This window comes from Cavia porcellus, unplaced genomic scaffold (genome assembly GCF_034190915.1).
Source record: "Cavia porcellus strain 051 isolate PalLab524CR breed Dunkin Hartley unplaced genomic scaffold, mCavPor4.1 scaffold_7, whole genome shotgun sequence".
Lineage (NCBI taxonomy): Eukaryota > Metazoa > Chordata > Mammalia > Rodentia > Caviidae > Cavia > Cavia porcellus.
This window is the reverse complement of record NW_026947490.1, coordinates 98,249,024-98,272,856: the sequence shown is the minus strand read 5'-3', so window position 1 is coordinate 98,272,856 and position 23,833 is coordinate 98,249,024. Positions and strand designations below refer to the sequence as shown.

The window sequence follows — 23,833 nt, the reverse complement described above, 5'->3', positions numbered from 1 at the left end:
TTATGGATGTTTTAGAAGCCAAGTATCAAGTTCATGACCTCAATACAGAACCAAACATTTATAAGGAAATAATTAAATTTCCATTGTTCAGATCAACTCCACATGGACATACACAATACACATGACTGGGACTCCAGAGATGTGGATGCTGTTTCCATCTCTGACATGATCAGTGCTGTGCAGTGCTTTCTAATCTTGTTTCAGAAACATAAATGCTGACTGAGGTAGAACATTATTCAATGAATAATACAGAAATTTGTAGTTACACTGAATGTGTCCTGTATTAGCATCTTAATCATAGGCAAACATAAGCACAAAAGAAAAACAGAATACTGTGGAATATAGGATATGTTGGAGGATGGCCTTATGAACTCCTGGATCATGGAAGGTCTTCCAGAGATCAGCTTGCTTTAGGGGGGAAATGAGGGCTGCGTCTTGACCTGACTCAGGATGAGAGGAGGTCAAAGACCATAGACCTGAAGGTCCAAAGGAAATTTAGGAGGAAATCTGTTGATATTAATCCTCCAATTATTTTATTTACAATATTGAAATCAAACATTGGAATTTTGGCAAGAATGAATCTGGCTGTTGTGAATCTATGAGTCTGTGAGTGTGTGTGTGTGTGTGTGTGTGTGTGTGTGTGTGTGTGTGTGAGAGAGAGAGAGAGAGAGAGAGAGAGAGAGAGAGAGAATCTAATTCTAATGGGGAAAGATTTTTCCCCTAGCCTATTTCTCCAAACGAAAAACAACTAGAGTTTGTAATCTGTGCAATGTAGATAGCTGAATGAAAATATTAAGATAGTTAATAAATCTTTGAATCTCAAAATGATTGTATAAATTCATGTAAATTACAAAGAATAGTGGATTATATTTTCATGTACTTCAGCCTGCATACAATATAATTGGCTTTTATGGGATTTACATTATTATCATTATTATTTTTTTATGACTGAGCCATATTTAATAATAACACTGATTGGGGCTGGGAATTTAGCTAAGTGGCATAAGCATCTGCCTTGCAAGTGTATGGTTATGAGTTTGATCCCTGGTACCTTTTTAAAAAAAAGAAAGAAAAGGAAAATAATCACAATGATCCCAGGCAAGTTGCACCTATACATGATAAATCTTGATTCCTGTTTTTGTCATTTCATTTTGCTCTCTATGATCCCTCTTTCTGTCCTTATTTTCATTGATGTTTTCTGTTCTTTCCATCTTTTAACATTTCCCATTCTTTCCTTTCACACTTCCTTTCCCTAGTTCTCCTTTGTTTTTGAACAACTGTCTACTATTTCATTATATCTATTTTGCATTTCTTTCTGCTTAAACTTTAAAATCTTCTCACCAGTGAGACAATGTGAGATATATACCATATTTGTGCCATTTATTTCACTGAAAGAGATCATGGAGGTTCATCATTTTAGCTGTTAATATCAGAGGTGTATCCTTAATGGTTGGGAATTACACCACTATATAAAACATCATGTCTTTTTAATATATTCATCAGTTACACATGGCAGGGAGAGAAAGCTCTGAGAGCTGGAATCAGCGAACCAAAAGGCATTGACAATGGGACTGGCAGGGAGCCCTGCATCGACCTGTGGTGAGTGAGAGAAATGGGGACCCTTTCGTAGACTAGGAGGCTCCAACCGAGGACATTCTGGGAACAAGCAGACTACCCGGAACAGGGCCCTGTAGTGACTTTAATTGCATATTCCCCTCTAAAGCGGGAGTGGTGGGGACTGCTTGGCCTGGTGACGCCGAGGACTAAGATTCAGTAGGCTAGCCCAAATCAGTTCCCTGCACCTGGCGATGCACCCTAGAAGTGAAGCATTCAGTAGGTTGACCTGGAGGGGTGGGCCCAGCAGAGGCTGCCCAGGTCTGTGTCTCCCTAGTACATTGCAGTGAGCGGGAACACCTAGCCAGTGAATTCAAACAAACTGTAACAGACAAAGAGAAAAAAAAAAAACTGGGCCTCCTACATGTGCTTGTATGGAAGGAACAAAAGGTATGGGAAAAGGGATCAACAAGAAAGGGTCCTCAGTCCCCAATCTTGAGAACACTGATGCAGAAAAGGTAAATGCAAAAGAGAATGAAGACAGAAAACATGCAATATCTGACATGGCACCTATAGACATAAAGCAGTATCTCCGGAACCTCATAGACAAGTTCAAAAATGAAGTATTTAATGAAATAAAGCAAGAAATAAGTAGAATAGTTAGAGAAATGCTAAGCACCACCCAAGAAAAAACAGACAGTGGAATGGAAGAACAGAAAAAAAAGGGGGGAGAATTGTTTGATAGAGAAAATAGAGAAAACATAGAATATGTGAAGCAGGTTCAAAGAGATTACCAGGAAGCTAAAAACTCTATTGAAAGCTGGCATAACAATTTGAAAGAAACTAAGGATAGATGATCAGAATTGGAGGACAGATTTGTAAGGTGGGAGAATGAAATGAAAAACTTCTTAAAAATAACAAGAAAACAAATAGCAATAATACAAAGACTAGAAGATGATAAGAGGATCTATAACTTAAAAATTAAGAACATAAAAGAAGAAGTAGGGACTCAAACAAATGAACTACAAAAGCTATTCACAGAAATAATCCAGGAGAATTTCCCTAATTTAGTAAAAGGTAAAGATACTCAGATGTATGAGACACACAGGACCCCAGCCACCTACAACCCAAACAGAGCTACATCCATGCATACAATAATCAAAATTCCAAAAATCCAATATAAGAACAGAATATTAAAAGCCATCAAAGACAAGAAACAGATTACTTACAAGGGAACACCCATCAGAATTACAGCAGACTTCTCGGCACAAATAATCAAATCACTAAGAGCATGGGGGAAAATAATTCAAGCTTTGAAAGATAATAACCTCCAGCCAAGATTGATATATCCTGCACAACTGTCCCTAGAAATTGATGGAAAAACAAGGTGCTTCCAGGACAAAGAGGAACTAGGGGAATTTGCAACCACCAATTCGACTCTACAGAGATTACTGCAGGATATTCTAAAAATGAAAAATGCCAAGATTACAGAAACAGTGGCAGAGCGGCCACAATGAATGGAGCAGAAAGTGAAATGAAGAGGACAAACTGACAACTAATGACAGAAAAAGAGCTCAACAGAAATGAGGCAGAGAAGGTTGGATGGTAGGAACAGCCATTTTGGAGAAAACAAGACATCATAATAGGTAGTGCTGATTTAATATCCTCTTGTTTTGAAGTCCCATCAATCTTTTGTTCTTCTGTCTCCATCAGTTTTAACATGTTGTATCTTATTGGATTTTATTATATGTGATAATATAAACAAAAACTTTTATAGACAAGGAGATTATACAGAAACCATTACTCATTTTCTGTTAGTTGATTCTAAATACCCTGTAATATTGTCATTCTCTTGAATGGTTTCACATTGTCTTGATATGTTTGGTACAGTATACGAAGTTATACCCAAAGATTTTAAGGGAAGAGACACTATGGTAACTACTATTATGTCGAGATTATCTTGTGGTGAAACACTATTTTGCTTAAATGGCTATGTTTTGACAAGTGCTGTGTTGTTGTTATGCCCTCTTTTTTATCTCAATCTCCTTTTTATTATCTACTTTTTCATTTTTATCCTTTAAGGGAAAAATAAATTAAAAAATAGCAGGAAATATTATAGTAACCCACTTTGCTTTGCTATTAACTTGATTTGAAACTCTGTATTGCTCTCACCATCTTGCTTTGACTGATTTTCCTCTATTCTGTTAAGCTTGATAGTATCAAGTTTGCAAGTATAGGCAACAAGTATGAAGACAATAAGATTCATTGTGACGCCCATTCTGGTTAACTATTATTTTCTTTTGAAGTCCTCTACTGTCTCCAATGTTTTTGTTTTATTGATCTTATTCTTTACTGTTTTGTACAATTTTATTATAACTGATGATATAGGCAATTCTTTTTAAGATAACAAGAGGCATTATGGTAACCATTGTTGATCACCTTGTATTTTGTTTTTACAATTATGTATTATGTCCATCCTTTTGATTTGATTGACTCTGTCCTTTTGATTTGATGACTATGTCCATTTGGTATTACCTTCTTCAAAAAAAAAGTAGTAAGAAAGAACTGTGGGAGTAATAAAACCCAAAATGTTTAATTGTCATTGTACAAAAGAAAGTTCTCTAAAAGATATAACTGCATATATATTTAAGTGTATAACATATTACTGAGTTTTGTTGGATCAGTGAACAAAACTGTTTGCAGTCTCACTGTTTGAAAGTCCCTTCTATAGGCTTTAATTTTGTAACTATTTTGTAACTTCTTTAATTTTGTAACTATTTCTACGATGACAATATGTAATTAACTAGTGATTTTCTACTGTTTACTTTTTCTGAAATTCTGTATAACTTGTACCCTTTTTCTTTTTTTTTTTCTTTTATCTCCTTAAATAAAATTATATATATATTCATCAGTTGATGGGCATTTGGGATGTTCCCAAGATTTCAGTATTAAATTTTGTCTTTTTAAACATAGGTATACGTGTATCATTCTGAAAAAATATAAATTATTTTGGAATTATACCAAGTTGCAGTACAATTGTAACACATGCCCCCTATATTACTAGATTTTTTAGGAATGTCTGTGTTGATTGCCAAAGAGGTGTGTCTGTTTACTTTTATCAACAGTGAAGAATGTTCTTTTTTCCCACATTCTTCTTAGCATTTTTTTGCCATTTGTTTTCTTATTTCTTTCTTTCTGTAGTGATATAGAATCTCAGAGTTGTTTTAATTTGCATTTCTCAAAAGACCAATACATGAGTCTTTTCCCCATGTATTTATTTGCTATTTGTAGTTTTTTGGATTCAGTCTTCAAATCAGGAAGATATGATTTTCTCCAATATGATATATGTTCCAGATATTAGTCCTTTGTCTGGGACTAAAGATCCAAAATCATTTTCCCATTCAATAAGTTTTATTTTCACTGTGTTTGCAATTTATTTTGTTGAGCAAAAGCTTTTTAATAAAATGAGATCCCAGCTCCTGATTTATTGATATTTCTGTGTGATCTTGGTTTACCTCATAAAGACTGCCTACACTAAGTCCTCAACTGTTCTGCCTATTTGCCCTCCAAAATGATTGTGTTTCTCTTTTAACAAATTTTGAAAATATATCTTTTATCTATTGCTACTTTACTTTAGTGCATGGTGAGATTCGTGTGTCTACTTTATTATTTGACATTTGGAATTCCAGTTTTTCTTGTACCATTTATTACACAGGCTACCTTTCTAACATGGAATGTGTTTATCCCGTTTGTAAAACATAAGGAGCTTGTCAGTTATTGGAGTTGTTTCTTCCTCTTTTAATATGCTCCAATGATCTTTTTTTCTGGTACCCAATGTTTTTATCATATTAGCTCAGTGTTACAGTTGTAAGTCAGAGATTGTGATACACCCTGCCTCATCTTTGGTTCTCATTACTTTTGGTATTCTTTCTGGTCAAGATGAATGAATACTAGGGATATTTTCTCTACTTTTGAAAGGTATAAAAATTGTACTATGCATTATTTCCATATAAAATTTTTCAAATATGGCCATTTTAATTACATTGTTTCTTCTTAGCCATAAGCAAGGAATATCTATTCATTTTCTGATATCCTCTTAGATTTGCTTTTTTCAGAGTGTGTACTTTTCAGTGTAGAGCTCTTTTGCCACCTTATGTTACATTGCATCTGAAGTATTTCATTTTTTCATGCTTTGTGAAAGCAATTTTTTTCACTTATTCCTGTCTCAGTAAGTTTGTTGCTTTTGTACAGGAACACTGCTGAGTTTTTAGACTTTACTTTGCATCGAACTACATGATTGAATTCGTTTCTTATGTCTTGAATTAAGTTTTTTGGAATGTTTGAGGTGTTAAAGATACAGCACTATATCCAATATAGTATCATGTCATAAGCAAATAATGATAATTTAACTTTATCATTTTAGTTTGCTCATTGTGTTATTTGTTCCTCTTGAATTTTCTTATCTTGCTTATTGCTTTAATTTGTTTTTTTTTTTTTGTTCAATTACTCTGGCTACTGTTTCCATAAGCACACTGAATAGAATTGTTAATAATGGATACATTTGTATTATTTCAAGTTTCTGGGTGAGATTTTTCAGTTTTGGACCATTAAACTGATATTTGCTGTTGGTTGTCACAGTTGGTTTAATCGGATTGAAATAAAAACCATCTTTTCCATTTTTTGTATACAAAAACAGCATAAATATGTGTTGTTCTTTGTGAAGTAGTTGTTGTGCATCAATTGAGATGAATGGGAACTTTTTCTAAGTTTCTGTTGATACATTTACATATAATATACTTTGATAATATTTATCCTGCCATTGCCCATCATTTTCCCCCTCTTCTTCCCTGGTCTTCATTCTCATCTGCACTTGTCTTGTTACTGAACTTGGTGCTAGAAGAACTTCATGTGCCATACAGTTGGAAGGTATGGAGGTTCATTGAGTCTTTTCACAGAAGGAGAATTTTGAGAAAATGTCTATAAGAGGTAAGGCTGATATTTTAGTACATATTGAGGGGTTGAGTGTGGACCATGAAGAGTCTGAGCTATATTGTAGTTTGGACCAGGGAAAAATGTATTTTATGTAGTGGGAATCCAAAATTTGACTTTCTATAGTCTTCTTCATTTGGTAGATGAGTAAAATGACCCATGTATAGTATGTTAATGAAGAGTTCAATGAAGAAATACTATTGCATAGGTAAGTAGTCGTCTATTTACAGGTGAAAAGTCTGTTTGCTGCTAAGAAATGCACGGCTAAACAGTATTCAAAGTAAATGGGAATTTTCCCTGCTTATTGTGCTCCTTGAGTAAAGAAAAATAATTAAAATGGGTTCGTGTTTTGAAAGTATAATTTTCTTTTTAAAAGTATGATTTTTACTTGTCTGCTTTTTACATCTCATTTCATCCATTATATCTCATCTGTCTAATTTGACAACTTATTAAGTTCTGTAAAAGTCTATATGGTCCATCTTCTGTGACTGCTTCATGGTGAGGAAGGAAATTTATTCATCCTACCGAGGGATCAGAAATGTCACCCAGATGAAACCACAGAAAGAAGGTTTTATTTGTTGAACTATATTGTTTGCTAGTCTAGAAATTATCCAAGAATATGTGAGACTTAATTACTCTTAAACTGTGCAATTTTATCTTTTTCCTTTCTTTTTTTATCAGTACCTGGGATTTAACTCACAAAGGTGCACTTGTAAGTGCAGGCACTTGTGCCACTGAGCTAAATTCCCAGCCATTTAAACTGTGTATTCTAAGCACATTTAATAAGCAGATTCAGAAATTAAGATTACAATACTGTTAATGGTTTGAATAATTGTCAAGTATGCTAATATTTGGTTTAAACTTTTAATAATTTTGTTTTTTAATGAATGAAGATTGTTATATTCCAGTTATAAAAATGATCACATTCATCATAGAGACTTTGCTCCTTACATGATATATCTTGATTCCTTTTTCCTTTACCCCAATCTCCCATCAATGACACTTCTCCTCCTTATTTACAACACCTTTATACCCATTTTATTTTTCTCATTTTTCTTTTTCATTGCTTCTATTTAGCCTCTTTCTTTTTCACTTTCCATTTGAAATTATTTTCCTTCACAATATCCCTTATAAAGTTTGGACCCTATATATACTTTCAATTTCTCACCCAAGAGAGACAATCCTCTATTAATACATGTGTTTCTGATTCATTTCACTTAAATGCATGGTATTGAGGTATTTCCAATGATGAGAAAGTATGTCAAATTTATCTTTCTTAAGGTATGAATAGTACCCCTCTGCATAAAACTATCACATGCCCTTTGCTTCTGATTTATTGGTGAACAGTTAGGCTGTCTCTAAGATTTATGTGTAACACATTGAGGCACTATAAACATACATGTGAATATATCACTGTGGTATGATGCTTTTAGTTATTTCAGTAAAATACCAAGTAGAATATGTGATAGGTCAAAAGGGAACTCTAGTTTTAATTTTCTTATTTTATATATTTTTCTGTTTTGGCAGTTTTTCTTGGTATTAGGCATTGAACTCACAACCTTGCCCTTGCAATACAGGTCCTTGTCCCATGTAGTTAAATCTGCAACCCATAATTTTGATTTTCTGAGGAATCTTCACAGTGATTTTGATACTAGGTGAAAAACTCTACACTCCCACCAACAGTTTAGAAGGCTTGCTTTTTTTTTAACAGATCTCCCCAGAACATGCTCTTGGTTGATTTCTTGATAACATATATTTCTCTAGAGTGACATGGAAACTAGCATTCTGTAATCTGTGTCTCTCCAATGACCAGTGACCTTAAATGTTTTATATATAAATTTGGCATTTCAAATTTTTCATCTGACAAATATCTACTCATTTTACGTATACACTTATGGATTGAGTCTTCAAATTTTGAAAGTCTGATTTTTATTTTATTTCTTTACATATTCTAAATATTAGTTCATTCTCTGATAAAATGCTGGAAAATGTAAGTTCCCACACTATGTGTTGTGTCTTCATCCTATGAGCAGCCTCTTTTGCAGTGCACAAGCTTTCTAGTTAAAAATCACAGTTATTAATTCTTTGTGATGTGTTCTGTACAACTGAGGTTTTGTTCATAAAGTTGGCTTGTATCAATGTCATCAAAACCTCATGTTCTATCTTCCTGCACATTTAGTTGTTGGGTTTACTATTTATATCTTTGATCTACTTCAATTATAGTTTAGCAAATGGTGAAAAATATGGGTCTAGATTAACATTTGGTATGGTGCAAGCCAGATATTCCAATAGTATTTATGTGGTCACCATTGTTCTAATGAAAGTGTTTGGTTCCATTTTCAAAGATAAGATGGTTGAGTACACTTGTAGGTATTTCTATGTATTCCAATTTGTTCCACTGACTCTTGGATCATTTTCTTCTTCTTTGCCAGTAGCAAGGTGTTTGTTTAATCACAGCAGCTTTGCAGTCCAATTTCAAGTCAGAGATTGTGATGTCCCTTGCCTTGCATTTGTTCCCAGACTTGTTTCTGGTGTGGTAGGTCTCTTCTGGTTCCAAATAAAGTTTAGAATAGTTTTCTCTCATTCTGTGATATATATTACTGTAATTTTGTTATGGATTGAATTAAATCTCTATAATAACTCTGGAAGTATGGCTATATTTACAACTTTCATTTTTCCACAAGAATAATATGAGTACATTTTCTAATATCCTCTTCAATCAAACATTTAGAAAGTCATACTTTTCAAGAAGAAGTATTTTACTTTGTTAGCTGTATTTCCATGTATATTCTTTTTTGAATGGTGCTATGACCATACATTTTTCCAATACCTGTTGTAAAATTATAAGACTGAAGAGAGGTTTTTGTTTTTCATTTAATTTATTAAATTGAATTTTATTTAATTTCTTATTACTAAATAACTGACAACTTAAAATGTTTGAAGTGCTTAATTTTGGTGATTTTAGACTTTTGAGCATGTACACACAAAAATCTTTCCTTTTTTAAAGTCCCATTTATCTGTTAGGCAAAGAAGTCTCTTGAATAGATACTGCTTGTGCTTGCATGGAAACTGCTTATTTCCCTGGCTATCTATCATCTGGTCTTCTCAACTAAATGATCTGATATTCATCTGAGATCTAATAGCAGCTTGTATTTCTGCCTGTCTTTCATTATAAGCCAATGTTTGATTTAAGAGATATATTAAATCTTTCTAGTCTAGCTCATAGGTCTAAGGAAGTCATCTATAGACCTTAATACATTTATCAGTGTCATCTGAAAACTTTCCCAGATTAAGTTTAATATGCCCTAGATCATTGAGATAGAGGGAAACGCATGAAATTATGAAGATTCATATGACATAATTATAGTTTGAGCACAAACAATAATTCTATTGTGAAAAAAGTTTAAACATAAGGCAATTCTGAACCTTTGTCAACTTTCCTACAATATGTTCTTAGTTATAGTAGAACACTATAATTAATAATTCTCTGTACATTCCATTTTGGCTCTAGAATACATGTTGTTCTTGTGAAAGTTCAGGAAATATCAAATAATCATTTGTTTTGTACCAGAGCTCCAACTCATGAATTAGTGTTTTGTAATCAAGTTCTTATGCCACTGGGCTACAACACGGACCTACAAAATTCACATTTTCAACACAGACAGTTAAAATATTTTGCAGTGCTTAAGAATATATTGCAAAGAATAAGATACATTGATCTTGAATTCATCATTTTAAGAAAGAACAAAATATCAGACATTGGCATTGATTTCTATTTGATTTTTATATACTCAAATCATGCCTTAAGGAGATTTCACTCCAGGGCAGGTGGAAGCCATCCAAAAAGTCCTTGGAAGATAAAATCTGACAAACCCTTCTATGCTCAGAATGGTTCATAATTTTGAATTTTCCAGAAACTTGTGTACTTACCCCCCATTAGTATTTTATAGGGTAAGTTATAATTATCTCAGACATAACAACTTGTATAAAGAAGAAAATCATTGCTTAGCATTAAACTAATTCTTGCTAGTTCTTAGAAAGATGGCCAAATTTTAAAAAAATGAGTTGAAAACAATTGAACAATACACAGCATACAAATAATGTCATTTCTAGAGACAAAAGATGAAAATGGTTTGGAGAAAAATCCTACTCTGGGGTTTAGGATGAAAAAATCTCTAAGACATTTCTGTTATTTGCCTAATCATGTAAGCAATGTTTTGTACCAGTAAGACAAGGCTACACATTTTAAGTCCATTATAAAATGTATATGTCTCTGAAGCTCACAGGTTAAATTTATATTTGTTATATAATAATCAAAATTTACATGTGAATAAAGGCATATTTATTTGTCTTCTTTGTGCACATGTAAGCTAAAACACTGACTAAATTCTTTTTCTTACTTTTAATCAGCTTATGTGAAGCACATATATAAATCATTTCCTTGGTAACTCCCTGATAGCTTTGCCTCTAGAAAAGCCAAAACATTGTTCAAAGAAGTAGGCCTAATGTTGGGAAGATTGGCAGCCTAATGACAAGGTGGATTTAAAGTTAATTCCCAAGAATTTTGAAAAAATGTGGAGTTTCCAACGGAATAGTAAAGAGATACATGTACAATAGATAAGTGGAAACTTTTCTGTAACTGAGAGCCAATTTCTCCTGAGGAACCTTTATGTATCTTCCAGAGAGCAGCCATGATCATGTCAGCTCAGTTACATGACCCAGCACAATGAGATATCTGTCTCCAGAAAGGAATCCAGTTGCCTGTCTCATCAAAATTTCATTGGACAATCAAGAAAAGCTTTTATGGGTGTTTTTCTAGAAAGGAAAACTTTTGATGTCTCATCTGACCGATACATAATATATGGATACCTCATCTAAGATGAGTTCCCTATCTTGGTGTTAGCAAGTGATCATTTTTTATGTGCCTACCTTAGTTGTTGTGAGGACTAAGAAGCTTTTTCTCTAATCTCACATGGCTACAACAAAAAGGAATGCATGAAATCGCAAAAATTATTAGAAACACTATGAGATGAAGGAAGGATTTTTGAAGTGTGTTCAATAATAATATAGGAATCCGATAAGCCAAATTGATTTTGAGTTTAAATAACAGAGCTCAGTGATCACTCACCTGGACCCATTTCAGAATCTCTCAGAGTGGCCCTGAACTGGAAAGTTACAAAGCTTTTAAAACAGAGAACTACAAAAACACATCCTGTTGAAAGAATTTATCTAGAATCTTACATTAATTTTTGGTTGACACCTACATCTTTCTTCTTTATTGAACAGACTGATTTTTCTCTTGTGGTTACAGCTCATTGTTCTTTCTCATGGGATTGTACTCTAAGGAATTTTCCTTTCTTCTGAGACAAATACAGAACAAAAGTTGAATACAAGGCTCAAGAAGGTGGCAGTTATGCCAAGCAACAACACTTTTTTTATGATCACAGAAAATTATTTAGACAAATGTGCTATGAGTCATTGTTCTCATTCTGGAAAGTGAGGATGGAGAATTTCATGAGGTAGATTGCTTTCACATAGTAGATCAGATAAGAAAGGGAACTGATGAAGAACATATGACATGTCCACTAGCAAGCAGAATATGATGATAGTCAGTCTGTCTCAATGAAATCTGTGCCCCAATATTACTGTTTGCCAACCTATTGAATTTTAGTTGGCATTTAGTGTCTCATTATTTATTAATCAATATGTATATTTTCTAACAGTGAACCAGATACTGGAAAAATACCTATTTATAGAATTTCATATCAAAATATACTAGGGAAAACTCTAAATATTATCTTTCTGTAGAGCTGATAGGATATCAAACCATAGCAATCAGGTCAAACAAGGAACACTAGAAAATTTATTACCTAAGTCCAAATGCTACAAAGCAGAACAGGAATAAAATGTCCCATTTAAGAAGCAGCATAACATTCCACAGTTTTCGATTTAAATTGATCATCATTTTAACAAAATTATAAAAGCATTTATTTCCAAGATATTACATAAAATTATATGAGCATTTACTTATAAGATATTACAAAAATAATTGAAGAATAAAAATTTTTGATTACTCGCATGCATCATAATCCAGAATCTATGAAACAGAAACAAACTCTTACCTACTTGCACTTATCTATGAGGAAGACCTCCAAATGATATAGTCCTTATGATATTGGACTTCCAAATAATATAAATAGAATATAACTCAACCTGCTAGATGTCTGTAACTGAAAGTTCTACAAATTTGAGAAATGAGTACTAGGATGAACAGAGGTTAAGAAAAGGGAACCATTTATGGAAAGGAAAGAAAAAAATTCTAGGTGAGAGAGAAGGCATAGAGAAGCTAAATTGCCCTAAATTTCATTTTTAAACAAGCTAAAATGACTGTATGTCTTCATGAGTCTCTTGGTGATATTTTGATACATTTGTGATCTGTGTATTGATGAACACAGGATGTTTACATTATCCATCCTTTCAAGCAATAACCCTTTCTGTTTTATGAGAATGTCACTAGCCCTTTCCTCCACCTATTTGGGATTATATAACCCAATATTATGACCTATCACCAATTTTCTGTGTGAAAGAAAATCCTTTGTGATTATGTGCCTTGTGGGTCAATCCCCAAATTCTGTATTGGCCCCATACATTCTGTGTCAATAATTTATTTCCATTTTTCTGTGAGATCAGCTACTTTATCTTCCAAGTAGAAGAGACCACCTGAAGTATCTGTCCTTCTGTGTCTAATTTTGTTTTCTTCATCATTAAGTCACACTATTTTTTGAGACACAGTTTCACTACATAGTTCAGGCTGCTTTGGTCCCTATGTAGCCCAGTCTGGCCTTTAACTCACAGAGATCATATCCTGACTGCTGTGAAGACAGGCATCAGCCATCATGCTTGGCTTGGGAGTCACCTTTGTCAAAAATTCAAGACTGGCAATCTCTTAACTGCTATAATTCTCATGAATTCAATTCACACACTTGTAATTATCACCTTATTTATTGCACACTGGTGACTCTTTCTGCTGTCATGACATGACATCATTTCTGTCACTCACTATTCCTATTCCAGGAATCACATTCCATGCATTTACTTTTGAACCCTAGGATCCTGTGTGAGATCCTGATTCACTTGAACATTCAAGATTCTGCTATTTACAAATTACCAAGTTAATTTAAGAGGGATGACATTTAAATTTGTGTAAAATTATGTTATGTGTAATAAACAGAAGGAGCATACATCATTCATAAATGGAGAAGAGCAAGAAATAGAGGGAAAAAGTAAATAGGGGATGTTAAGGCAATAATAAAGAACTCAGACCTGTTATACACACTGATGCCTTTCAAAGATGAACACTTACATCATGTACAAGAAACAGGCATTAATGCAATTATACATATTTTAAGTTTTCTTTGGTTTTTGTGACTATCTTATCACAAGCAGACATACACAGATGCATGTCATACAACCTGGTGAATAACACTTCTGAATGTGTTTGTGTAGATCATTGTAGAAAAAACAATTAGGACAGATACAAATGAAAAAAAATGTTTGTGAGAAAAATAGGTATCATCTATGAAGATGGTATTGGTGAATCAATAATGTGGGGAAAATTCATCAGAATCCTTTACGTAACTTTAAAAAGTGTGACTTTCTAACAATAGACTACAGACAAATATATCAGCTAATTGTGTGTGACACCAAAACACAAAATGAATATGCTTTGGCATGGCATAACCTTTAAGTGTGATCTCTGGAAAATCTCTGAATATATATTGGGATCAATTTTTATGGTATTTCTACTGGTCTTGACTACATGAGTAATTTGCAAAGTATTTTCATAATAGTAACTTACATATGTACCACTTTGATTCATTGTGCTGACTTCCAAATACTTGACCATACTCACATACACTGTTTTCTCACGTTGTATATATAGGCTTTGGCATAATGTGATATCATTTAGGAAGTTAGCATTTTGTTGATGGAAACCTTTCCTCAATACATCTTTTACACACAGTTACTCACCAGTATGTGGAATATTTAGTATTTATAAAATGAAAAATTTGCAAGAAATCCTTCTCATATTGACTACTTATATAGGGATTCTCCCTTGTGTGCATTATTTCCTTCTTTGATTGGCATTATTTTGTCCTGAATGCTTTTCTCTATTGTTGGCATGCATAGAATAACTTCTGTGGTGAATTCTTTAATGTCATTAGAATCACTGGTGTTGGAAACATGCTGCATTGCCTACATTCATACAGATAATCCCTATTTTGGGTTCTTTCATATATTTGTCAGTGACTTTGTGAACTGAATGCTTTCTCAAATTGCTTATCTACATAAAGTTTCTTCCCACTGTGAATTGTTGGATGTATTTAGAAGCTATGGGTTTGGCTGGTAGATTTCCCACATTGATTAAATACATAGGTTTCTCCCAGTGTGGGATTTTTTTTCCAGAAAATGTGGGTTATCAGCAAAGCCATTTTAATGTCTTACATAAAGCTACTGCTAAGTGTGAATTATATCATGGACAGTTTAAAACATTAACAGAAAGTTTATGAACACTGTTCACCTACATAGAGTTTCTCCCTAGTATGAGTTCTATCATATATTTTATAACCTGTTTGTGTACTGAACATTTTTCCACATTTGTTGCATAAATAAGATTTCTCCCTAATTTAAGTTCATTCTTGTTTCTGTCTGTGACTGATTCTGCTTTTTGCATTTGTGATAGTGTGTCTTACCATGAGCATGGGTATATAGATACAGACCACGAATACAAGCACACTTCTGATTTTGTATGTGTAGATCCTCCTCAAAAACTGATAAAGGAGTTACAGATTCTGCTGGGAAAAAAATGGTCATGAAATAGTGGGGGTAATCCATCAAGACAAGATATTGGTGGATTAAAAACATGAGAAAAAAGATTCAGCATCCTTAATTTTTCTTTAAAAACTAATTTTTATTAAACCTACAGACAAATATTTATGTATGATTTATAAAAAAAAGAAATGAAAACATTTTAGAACACTTCTGTTTGAGGGTGTTTTCAGAAAAATCTATGAACATACATTGAAAGCAATAATTTTATATTATTTTTACAGTCTCCTCCACTTGAGTAATTTTCAAAGTATTTTCCAAGTAGTCTCATGTGATATGTATGATTTCACTTAACTATGACTATTTTTGGACATTTGATAATAACTGTGTATACCTAATACTTGCTCACATTGCAAAGATAGGCTCAGGACATAATATGACATCACTCAGAAAGTTAGCAGCTCTATCAATGGAACATTTACCAAATATTTCTTACATGCAGCTTTACCCTAGTATGATGGAAATCTTATGTTTGCAAAAGAAAAACATTACAAAAATTGTTTCCACGCTGCCTACATACACAGGGTTTCTTCTTTGCATGCATAATTATTTATTTGATGGCAGTTTTGTGTACTGATGAAATGATACCCACCATTGTTTAAATGTAAAGAATTACTACACAGAGAGAGTTATTTCATGTAGTGAAAATCTTATTGGTTGTGGAAAGTTTTCGTACATTCCTTATATTCACAGGGTTTCTTCCCAATGTGGGACCTTTTATGTTTAAAAAGTAAGAATTTATCAAAAAATTCATTTAAATGTTTCTCATATAGATAGAATTTTTCTGCAGAATGAATTATTTTATAGACACAAAAGCTATTTCTATAAGTGAAAGACATGCCAAATTGCTTACATAGATGGATAGTATTTATTTTCAGTACATCTGCATACTGATGTTTGTCACATTGTTTGTATAGAGGTTCTACCTGTTGTAAATTCTTTACTGTCTAATAAGGTTAATGCTTTGACAGAAAGATTTCTTACAATGCTTACATTAAAAAAATTTCTCCCCAGTGTGAACTCTATCATGTACTTTACATTGATAGGCACTCATCAGTGATTTCCTACATGTATACATATGTATACAGGGTTTTTCCCTAGTGTGAATTCTTTCATGTGTAATAAGGCTACAATTTTGAGTGAAAAATTTTCAATTGTTTGCATACGTATGGTTTCAAGTGTAATAAGGCTACAATTTTGAGTGAAAGATTCTCAATGGTTTGCATACGTATGGTATCTCCCCATTATGCATTCTTTCATGATCAATAAGGGAAGAATTTTGATTGAAAGTTTTCCCACATTACTTACACACAAATGGTTTCTCAGCAGTGTGAGTTATTTCAGGCTTTTTACAGTCAGAGGCTCTCATGAATGATTTCACACATTTGTTGCATACATAGGGTTTCTCCCCAGTATGAATTCTTTCACGATTAATAAGGGAAGAATTTCAATTAAAAGATTTCCCACATTGCTTATACACAAATGATTTCTCACCAGTGTGAGTTCTTTCAGGCTTTTTACAGCCAGAGGCTCTCATGAAAGATTTCACACATTTGTTGCATGCATAGGGATTCTCCCCTGTATCAATTATTTCATGGTGAATAAGGGAAAAATTTTGATTGAAATATTGCCCACATTGCTAGCACACAAATGGATTCTCATCACTGTGAGTTCTTTCATGTATTTTATGTTCTGAAGCTCTCAGGAATGCTTTTCCACATTGATTGCATACATAGTGGTTCTCACCAGAATGAATTTTTTCATGATTAATGAGGGAAGAATTTTGATTGAAAGATTTCCCACATCGCTTGCACACAAATGGTTTCTCACCAGTGTGAGTTCTTTCATGCTTTTTACAGTCTCCAGCTCTTGTGAATGCTTTCTCACATTGGTTGCATACATAGGGTTTCTCCCCAATATGAATTTTTTCATGATTAATGAGGGAAGAACTTTGATTGAAAGATTTCCCACATTGCTTACACACAAATGGTTTCTCACCAGTGTGAGTTCTTTCATGTATATTACGTTGTGAGGCTCTCAAGAATGCTTTCCCACATTGGTTGCATACATAGGGTTTCTCATCAGAATGAATTTTTTCATGATTAATGAGGGAAGAATTTCGATTGAAAGATTTCCCACACTGCTTACATACAAATGGTTTCTCACCAGTGTGAGTTCTTTCGTGTATAATATATTCTGAGGCTATCATGAATGCTTTACCACATTTTTTGCATACATAGGGTTTGTCCCCGGAATGACTTCTTTCATGATTAATAAGGGAATAATTTCGATTGAAAGATTTCCCACATTGCTTACACACAAATGGTTTCTCCCCAGTATGAATTCTTTCATGATAAATAAGGGAAGAAGATTGAATGAAAGATTTCCCACATTGCTTACACACAAATGGTTTCTCACCAGTGTGAGTTGTTTCATGCTTTTTACGGTCTACAGCTCTCATGAATGCTTTCTCACAATGGTTGCATACATAGGGTTTCTCCCTAGTATGAATTCTTTCATGAACAATAAGGGAAGAATTTTGAGTGAAACATTTCCCACATTGCTTACACACAAATGGTTTCTCCCCAGTATGAATTCTTTTATGATCAATAAGGGAAGAATTTTGATTGAAAGATTTCCCACATTGCTTACACACAAAAGGTTTCTCACCTGTGTGAGTTCTTTCATGTATATTACGTTGTGAGGCTCTCAAGAATGCTTTCCCACATTGATTGCATACATAGGGTTTCTCATCAGAATGAATTTTTTCATGATAAATGAGGGAAGAATTTCGATTGAAAGATTTCCCACACTGCTTACATACAAATGGTTTCTCACCAGTGTGAGTTCTTTCATGTATAATATATTCTGAGGCTATCATGAATGCTTTACCACATTTTTTGCATACATAGGGTTTGTCCCCGGAATGAATTCTTTCATGATTAATAAGGGAATAATTTCGATTGAAAGATTTCCCACATTGCTTACACACGAATGGTTTCTCCCCACTATGAATTCTTTCATGATAAATAAGGGAAGAAGATTGAATGAAAGATTTCCCACAATGCTTACACACAAATGGTTTCTCACCAGTGTGAGTTGTTTCATGCTTTTTACGGTCTACAGCTGTCATGAATGTTTTTCCACATTTGTTACATACATAGGGTTTCTCCCCAGTGTGAGCTCTTTCATGATAAATAAGGGAAGAATTTTGATTGAAAGATTTCCCACATTGCTTACACACAAATCGTTTCGCACCAGTGTGAGTTATTTCATGTATATTACGTTCTGAGGCTCTCATGAATGCTTTCCCACATTTGGTGCATACATAGGGTTTCTCCCCAGTATGAATTCTTTCATGAACAATAAGGGAAGAATTTCGATTGAAAGATTTCCCACATTGCTTACACACAAATGGTTTCTCACCAGTGTGAGTTCTTTCATGTATAATACGTTCTGAGGCTCTCATGAATGCTTTCTCACATTGGTTGCATACATAGGGTTTCTCCCCAGTATGAATTCTTTCATGAACAATAAGGGAAGAATTTTGAGTGAAACATTTCCCACATTGCTTACACAGAAATGATTTCTCACCAGTGTGAGTTCTTTCATGCATTTTATGTTTTGAGGCACTTATGAATGCTTTCCCACATTGGTTGCATACATATGGTTTCTCCCCAGTGTGAATCCTTTTGTGTCTTTGACAGTTACTGTGTGTGCTGAATGTTTTCCCACATACCTTGCATTCATATTGTTGCTTTCTAATGTGAAGTTTTACATGTTTTTTAAAGGAGTTACTACAAGACAATGCTTTCGCACATTTCTCAGTAACATGGTATTTCTCTCCACCATATTTACTAACATCTTTTTCAACATGGTATAAAGAAATAGAACTATTCTCACAGTGTTTGTGCACATGTAAGCTCCTTGAAATGTGATTTCTTTCATGGATTTGAACACTTACAGGTATTGTGTAGGCTTTCACATATTTCTTACCGACAATGTTTTCTTGCCCAGGGTGAGTTTGTTCCCTAAGATCAAAACTGTCCTTGACACATTCTCCATATTGACAGAGGCTCTCTCCAGTCTTATTCATTTCATGCATTTGAAATGCCTGGAAATCACTGAAGGTATCTACATCTTCATTATACTTATATTGTTGCATTTCCATTCTCAAGTAATTGTCTTCATCATATCTGTAAGGAAATACAAGCAAGATATCAATCACAATGAAAAGGGTTCCACATTAACAATTGAGATTTACCATGACATGTTTGGTTTGTTGCCTGCTAAGCAATTTTCATGGTTAATTGACTTATTGGTCTGCTAGACATCTTTCAAAGTACTATTTATTCTAAATAGGATGGTTTTCATGTGGAAATTTTCAATTGGTATATGATTCCATTAGATAATATCATTTTAGGAGATTGGTACAAATGACTATGAAATATTGATCATTGTTTCATCACATCAGGTCTTTGTTCTTCTTGTTTATTCTGATCATCTTTCTCATCTTCAGAAAGTAAGAGTTTCTGGTTTCATGTTATCTCTTTTACATCTCACATGTGCTTTTAATTTGCCATTTAAGAGAAAACATGTGATTTTTCCAATTTTGTGTCTAATTTATTTCACTTAATATCCAACTCATTTTGCTTCTTGGAAAATGATAGCATGATTCCTAGTATAGTATTTTTTTAGTACAGAGAATTAATCCCAGGTCTTTGACTGAATTACATTTGCTGATCTATTATTTGTTTTTTGAGATTCATATTGACAATGAATTTGCTCAGGCTAAATTTACAATTGTCACCCTGATGATTCATCCTCTAGAGTGCTTGGATTGCAAATATACACATGCCATAATGAGCTGACTCCACATATTATTTACCCAGGCATCCAGTGATGGAAATCTGGGCTCTTCCCACAGCTTAGCTACTGTGAGTCAATACTTGTATTAGATATTGTAAATGCAACATTGAACAATGCACTGTGTGAATCACTAACACTTGATGGTTTTGATGTATTTCACAATACACTGAGTCATTGCACATAATGAAACAGTACAATGTTATCCACAGTCAGAAGGTGCAGGCAGGAGGATTTCTCAGAGTTTTAGGCCAGTATAGGCTACACAGTAAGTTCAGAGTCAATCTAAACTATAATATAAAATGATGGTTCAAAGTAAAAAAAAAAAAAGCAGAAGAATATAATGATGGAGGTATATGTGGAACAATGTGAAACATATTTTACTTTTCAGACCTCTGAATATTAAATACCATGTTTCTATTTGATGTATCTATCAACAATGCATGAGGAATTTTAAACATACAGCCCAACATTCTAGAGGATATTTCATAGTACTTATTATGAGTATCATTTATTTGCATTTTGAATATTGATTCTATGTGAAAAAGTTTTTAATCATGAAACTTAGTTTTCACATATATACATAAATGGATATTTTAAAGATCAGTTTCTTTCAAAATTCACAATTAGTTCATTTCATACCTATCTGAATATAGTATTTAGTTTACTCCCATATATTTCCATGATGTTGATCTTAGAGGCAATTTTTAAGATAGTGTCATTTTTCACATAGAATGAACACTACCTAAGTCCTACATTCAGACACTTTTCTTTGGGTTCTCAGATAATATAAAGTCAAGTATATCTTTTTATATTTTTCTCAGTTTAAATAAAGTGCAATATGATCTCATTCCTTTAAGTTATTTTTTGTAATATTTATACTCATAAAGTGATACTTAAGAGATTTTCCTTTCCTCTCATGTGTGTTAATCACCTTAGATTTCTTAAGCAATTTTTGTCCTCTTCTTTAATTTGCTGATTATTCCATATTTTTCCTGTGTTACAGAAAGAGAAATAAAAAAAATTTCACTACAACATTACATTAAAACATCACTGATTTCAGTTATACTCATCATATAATATAATATAATCATGCCTGAGTTATGCAATCAAATGTTATAATTATCAAATATATTAAACTATATCACTGAGCAATAGTTAATGCTTTTGGTATAAATAAATAAAATATATCATCCTTACCTGTTTCAGTAATATTCATATAATTTTCCCACATCACACTTTTGTATAGCTTCTTTTGGGATGGGGTTAGTAAATCCCACTCTCCTCGGGTGAAGTTCACAGCTACATCCTCAAAGGTCACTGTCTCCTAAATAATGACAAGTGTCCTGAAGCTCAGACATATACAATCTGTTATATCATAGTTCCCATTATAAACAGTCTAACTGAAGTTCATTCTTCAATATTTTCAAGTATTGACTGCAGGTCATGTTTTTCAAAACTCAAAGTACATTCAAATATAGTCACTCAGTAACACTGATGTTAGACTATCACACACTGCTGAAGAATAATGGAACTGTAGCAAGGCTTATCCTGCAGGGTCACCCATAATGTAGTTTTTCACTGCCCTTAAAGTAGAGCTCAAAGAGGAAGCCTGCCATTCAGCATTCACAAGTCACCTAGTTATTCATAACACTGAGTTCATCTTTGTTTTGAGGCAGCATTTTGAATCTCGAAACTGGTTTCACAGATAAATATTTAGTTGAATATGAAAGGAGGTTTCATGAGTTTTAAAATTTTATAAAAATAAAGGTGTATTTCACATATTATAGACAGAAAATAAGGGAAAGTTAAGCAGTAAACCTACAGGTCAGAGATAGCAAATTATCTGCTTCTACTTACTTACTAGTAATTCTACTAGGATGTAAAGGAAAATAATATGGAAACTAATATACATAAAATGCTTGAAATGCAATGAAAATCAAGGCACAGCAAAGTAACTGCTTACTATACACGAAAGGAAGAGTTCAGATCAGTGGGGTAGCACAAGCCCTGTTTTCCCAGCACTGGAGAGGTAAGAGGATAACCAGGAATTTCAGGACTGCCATGCATACAGTGTCCAGCATGGGCTATGCAATAAGGACATCTCAGAATATAAAGTGAAGCCATTCACCAAACTGCCTCACCAAATGAAAATTAAAATTCATTCACAGTCATTTACAAATCACACGTTTGTAACAAGGATGTATCTCTGTTGTAAAAGCTCCAGGCTGACATTTACAAGGTCCTAAGTTGAATTTCCAATACCAAAAAGAAACAAAAGAAACACACCTTTGACTACTTCAACAATTATAGATGAAAGTTATGGGGAAAAAGCCTACAAACATTCAGTACTGTGAGCAAGGAAACATTTTGCATAATAAACATGAAAAAAATCAAATTTCAACATTTATATTATTTGATTAATGATAAAGAATGATAAATGGATCTCAGCTAAGGAAGACAACCTTCAATGCATCCACATGAAAGTAGAATATAGTTTCTTGGTTCAGCTGATGTTATGCTTCTCAGAAAGAAAGCAAAATATGTTTGAAATAGATTCAGAGAGATAGGTATGTTCTTAAAATTTTGGACTGTACAATTCTCTGGCCTAGGTGCACTAGTGAACTATTGAACTGGGAAAGAGAAACACGAATGACTATGCCATTTAAAAAACTCTCAGTTAATGAAAAATTTTCCTCAGAGGAAAATCATGTAGCCATGAAAATTAGAAAAAGTTGAAATCTATGAAGATAAGAATTAAACAAGAAAATATTTATTGGGAACACAATGCAAAGACTTTATATAAGAGTTAAGATCAATGAGCACAAATATAAAAATAAACAAAATTTATTTAACTCAGGAGAAATACTGTATAGAAAAGAAAATCTAAATCACATTTGTGAAAATCACCAAACAATATTGAAATGAGGAACAATAAAATACTTAGATTCATTAAATCAACACTCAGCTCCTAAATTCCACGACCTCCCTTACTGTGGAGTTTATGTAAAATCCACAGACAAGGAATTTACTCAATGTGTAGAAAATACTTTGTGCTATGATTCCTGGGATTACCCATGATTCTCTTCAAGTGAAATTAAAGAATCATAAACTGTGATCAAAAGACTAAATGAGAAAGTACTTTGGCCTTAATTTATATATCAGCCATTGTGAACAATGATATGAAATTATTAATAGAGAAATGCCACACAACCTCATAAAATATTTCTCTATGCAAATTCTATTGTAGTTTTTGAAAAGTTAAAAGGAAAAAGCTAAAAGAACAGTCTCCATGAAAAAGCAGACATTGTAAACAGTGGAAAATCTCCAAAGGAGGGTTGTCATCAATCATGAAATAATACCTTCTGAGCTGAAGGAAATTTATCAACTGGTTATTTTCACTCTTTGCCTAAGACCCAGTGGTGACACTTTCTGAATACATGTGGGTCAATTTCATTGTTATCATTAAATCTAAACAAAAAAATTTTGAGAATAAGATTTTCTTTAAATGATTAAAACAATAAATTGCAATATA

General features: G+C 33.2%; 1 protein-coding gene across 2 annotated transcripts in view; it reads right to left on the bottom strand.

Moving 5' to 3' along the window:
• Positions 1–15,493: 15,493 nt before the first annotated feature.
• The window catches only part of LOC134477075 (zinc finger protein 709-like), a 57,954-nt gene continuing 49,614 nt past the window's right edge, over positions 15,494–23,833 (bottom strand). For both annotated transcript variants that reach the window (XM_063254008.1, XM_063254007.1), the window contains exons 2-4: positions 21,499–21,625; positions 21,233–21,293; positions 15,494–19,628 (exon numbers count right to left, since the gene is read on the bottom strand). In XM_063254008.1, the coding sequence (XP_063110078.1) occupies positions 17,072–19,628; positions 21,233–21,293; positions 21,499–21,532 (2,652 nt within the window). In that variant the 5' untranslated portion in view covers positions 21,533–21,625 and the 3' untranslated portion in view covers positions 15,494–17,071. The remainder of the gene's footprint in view (positions 19,629–21,232; positions 21,294–21,498; positions 21,626–23,833) is intronic.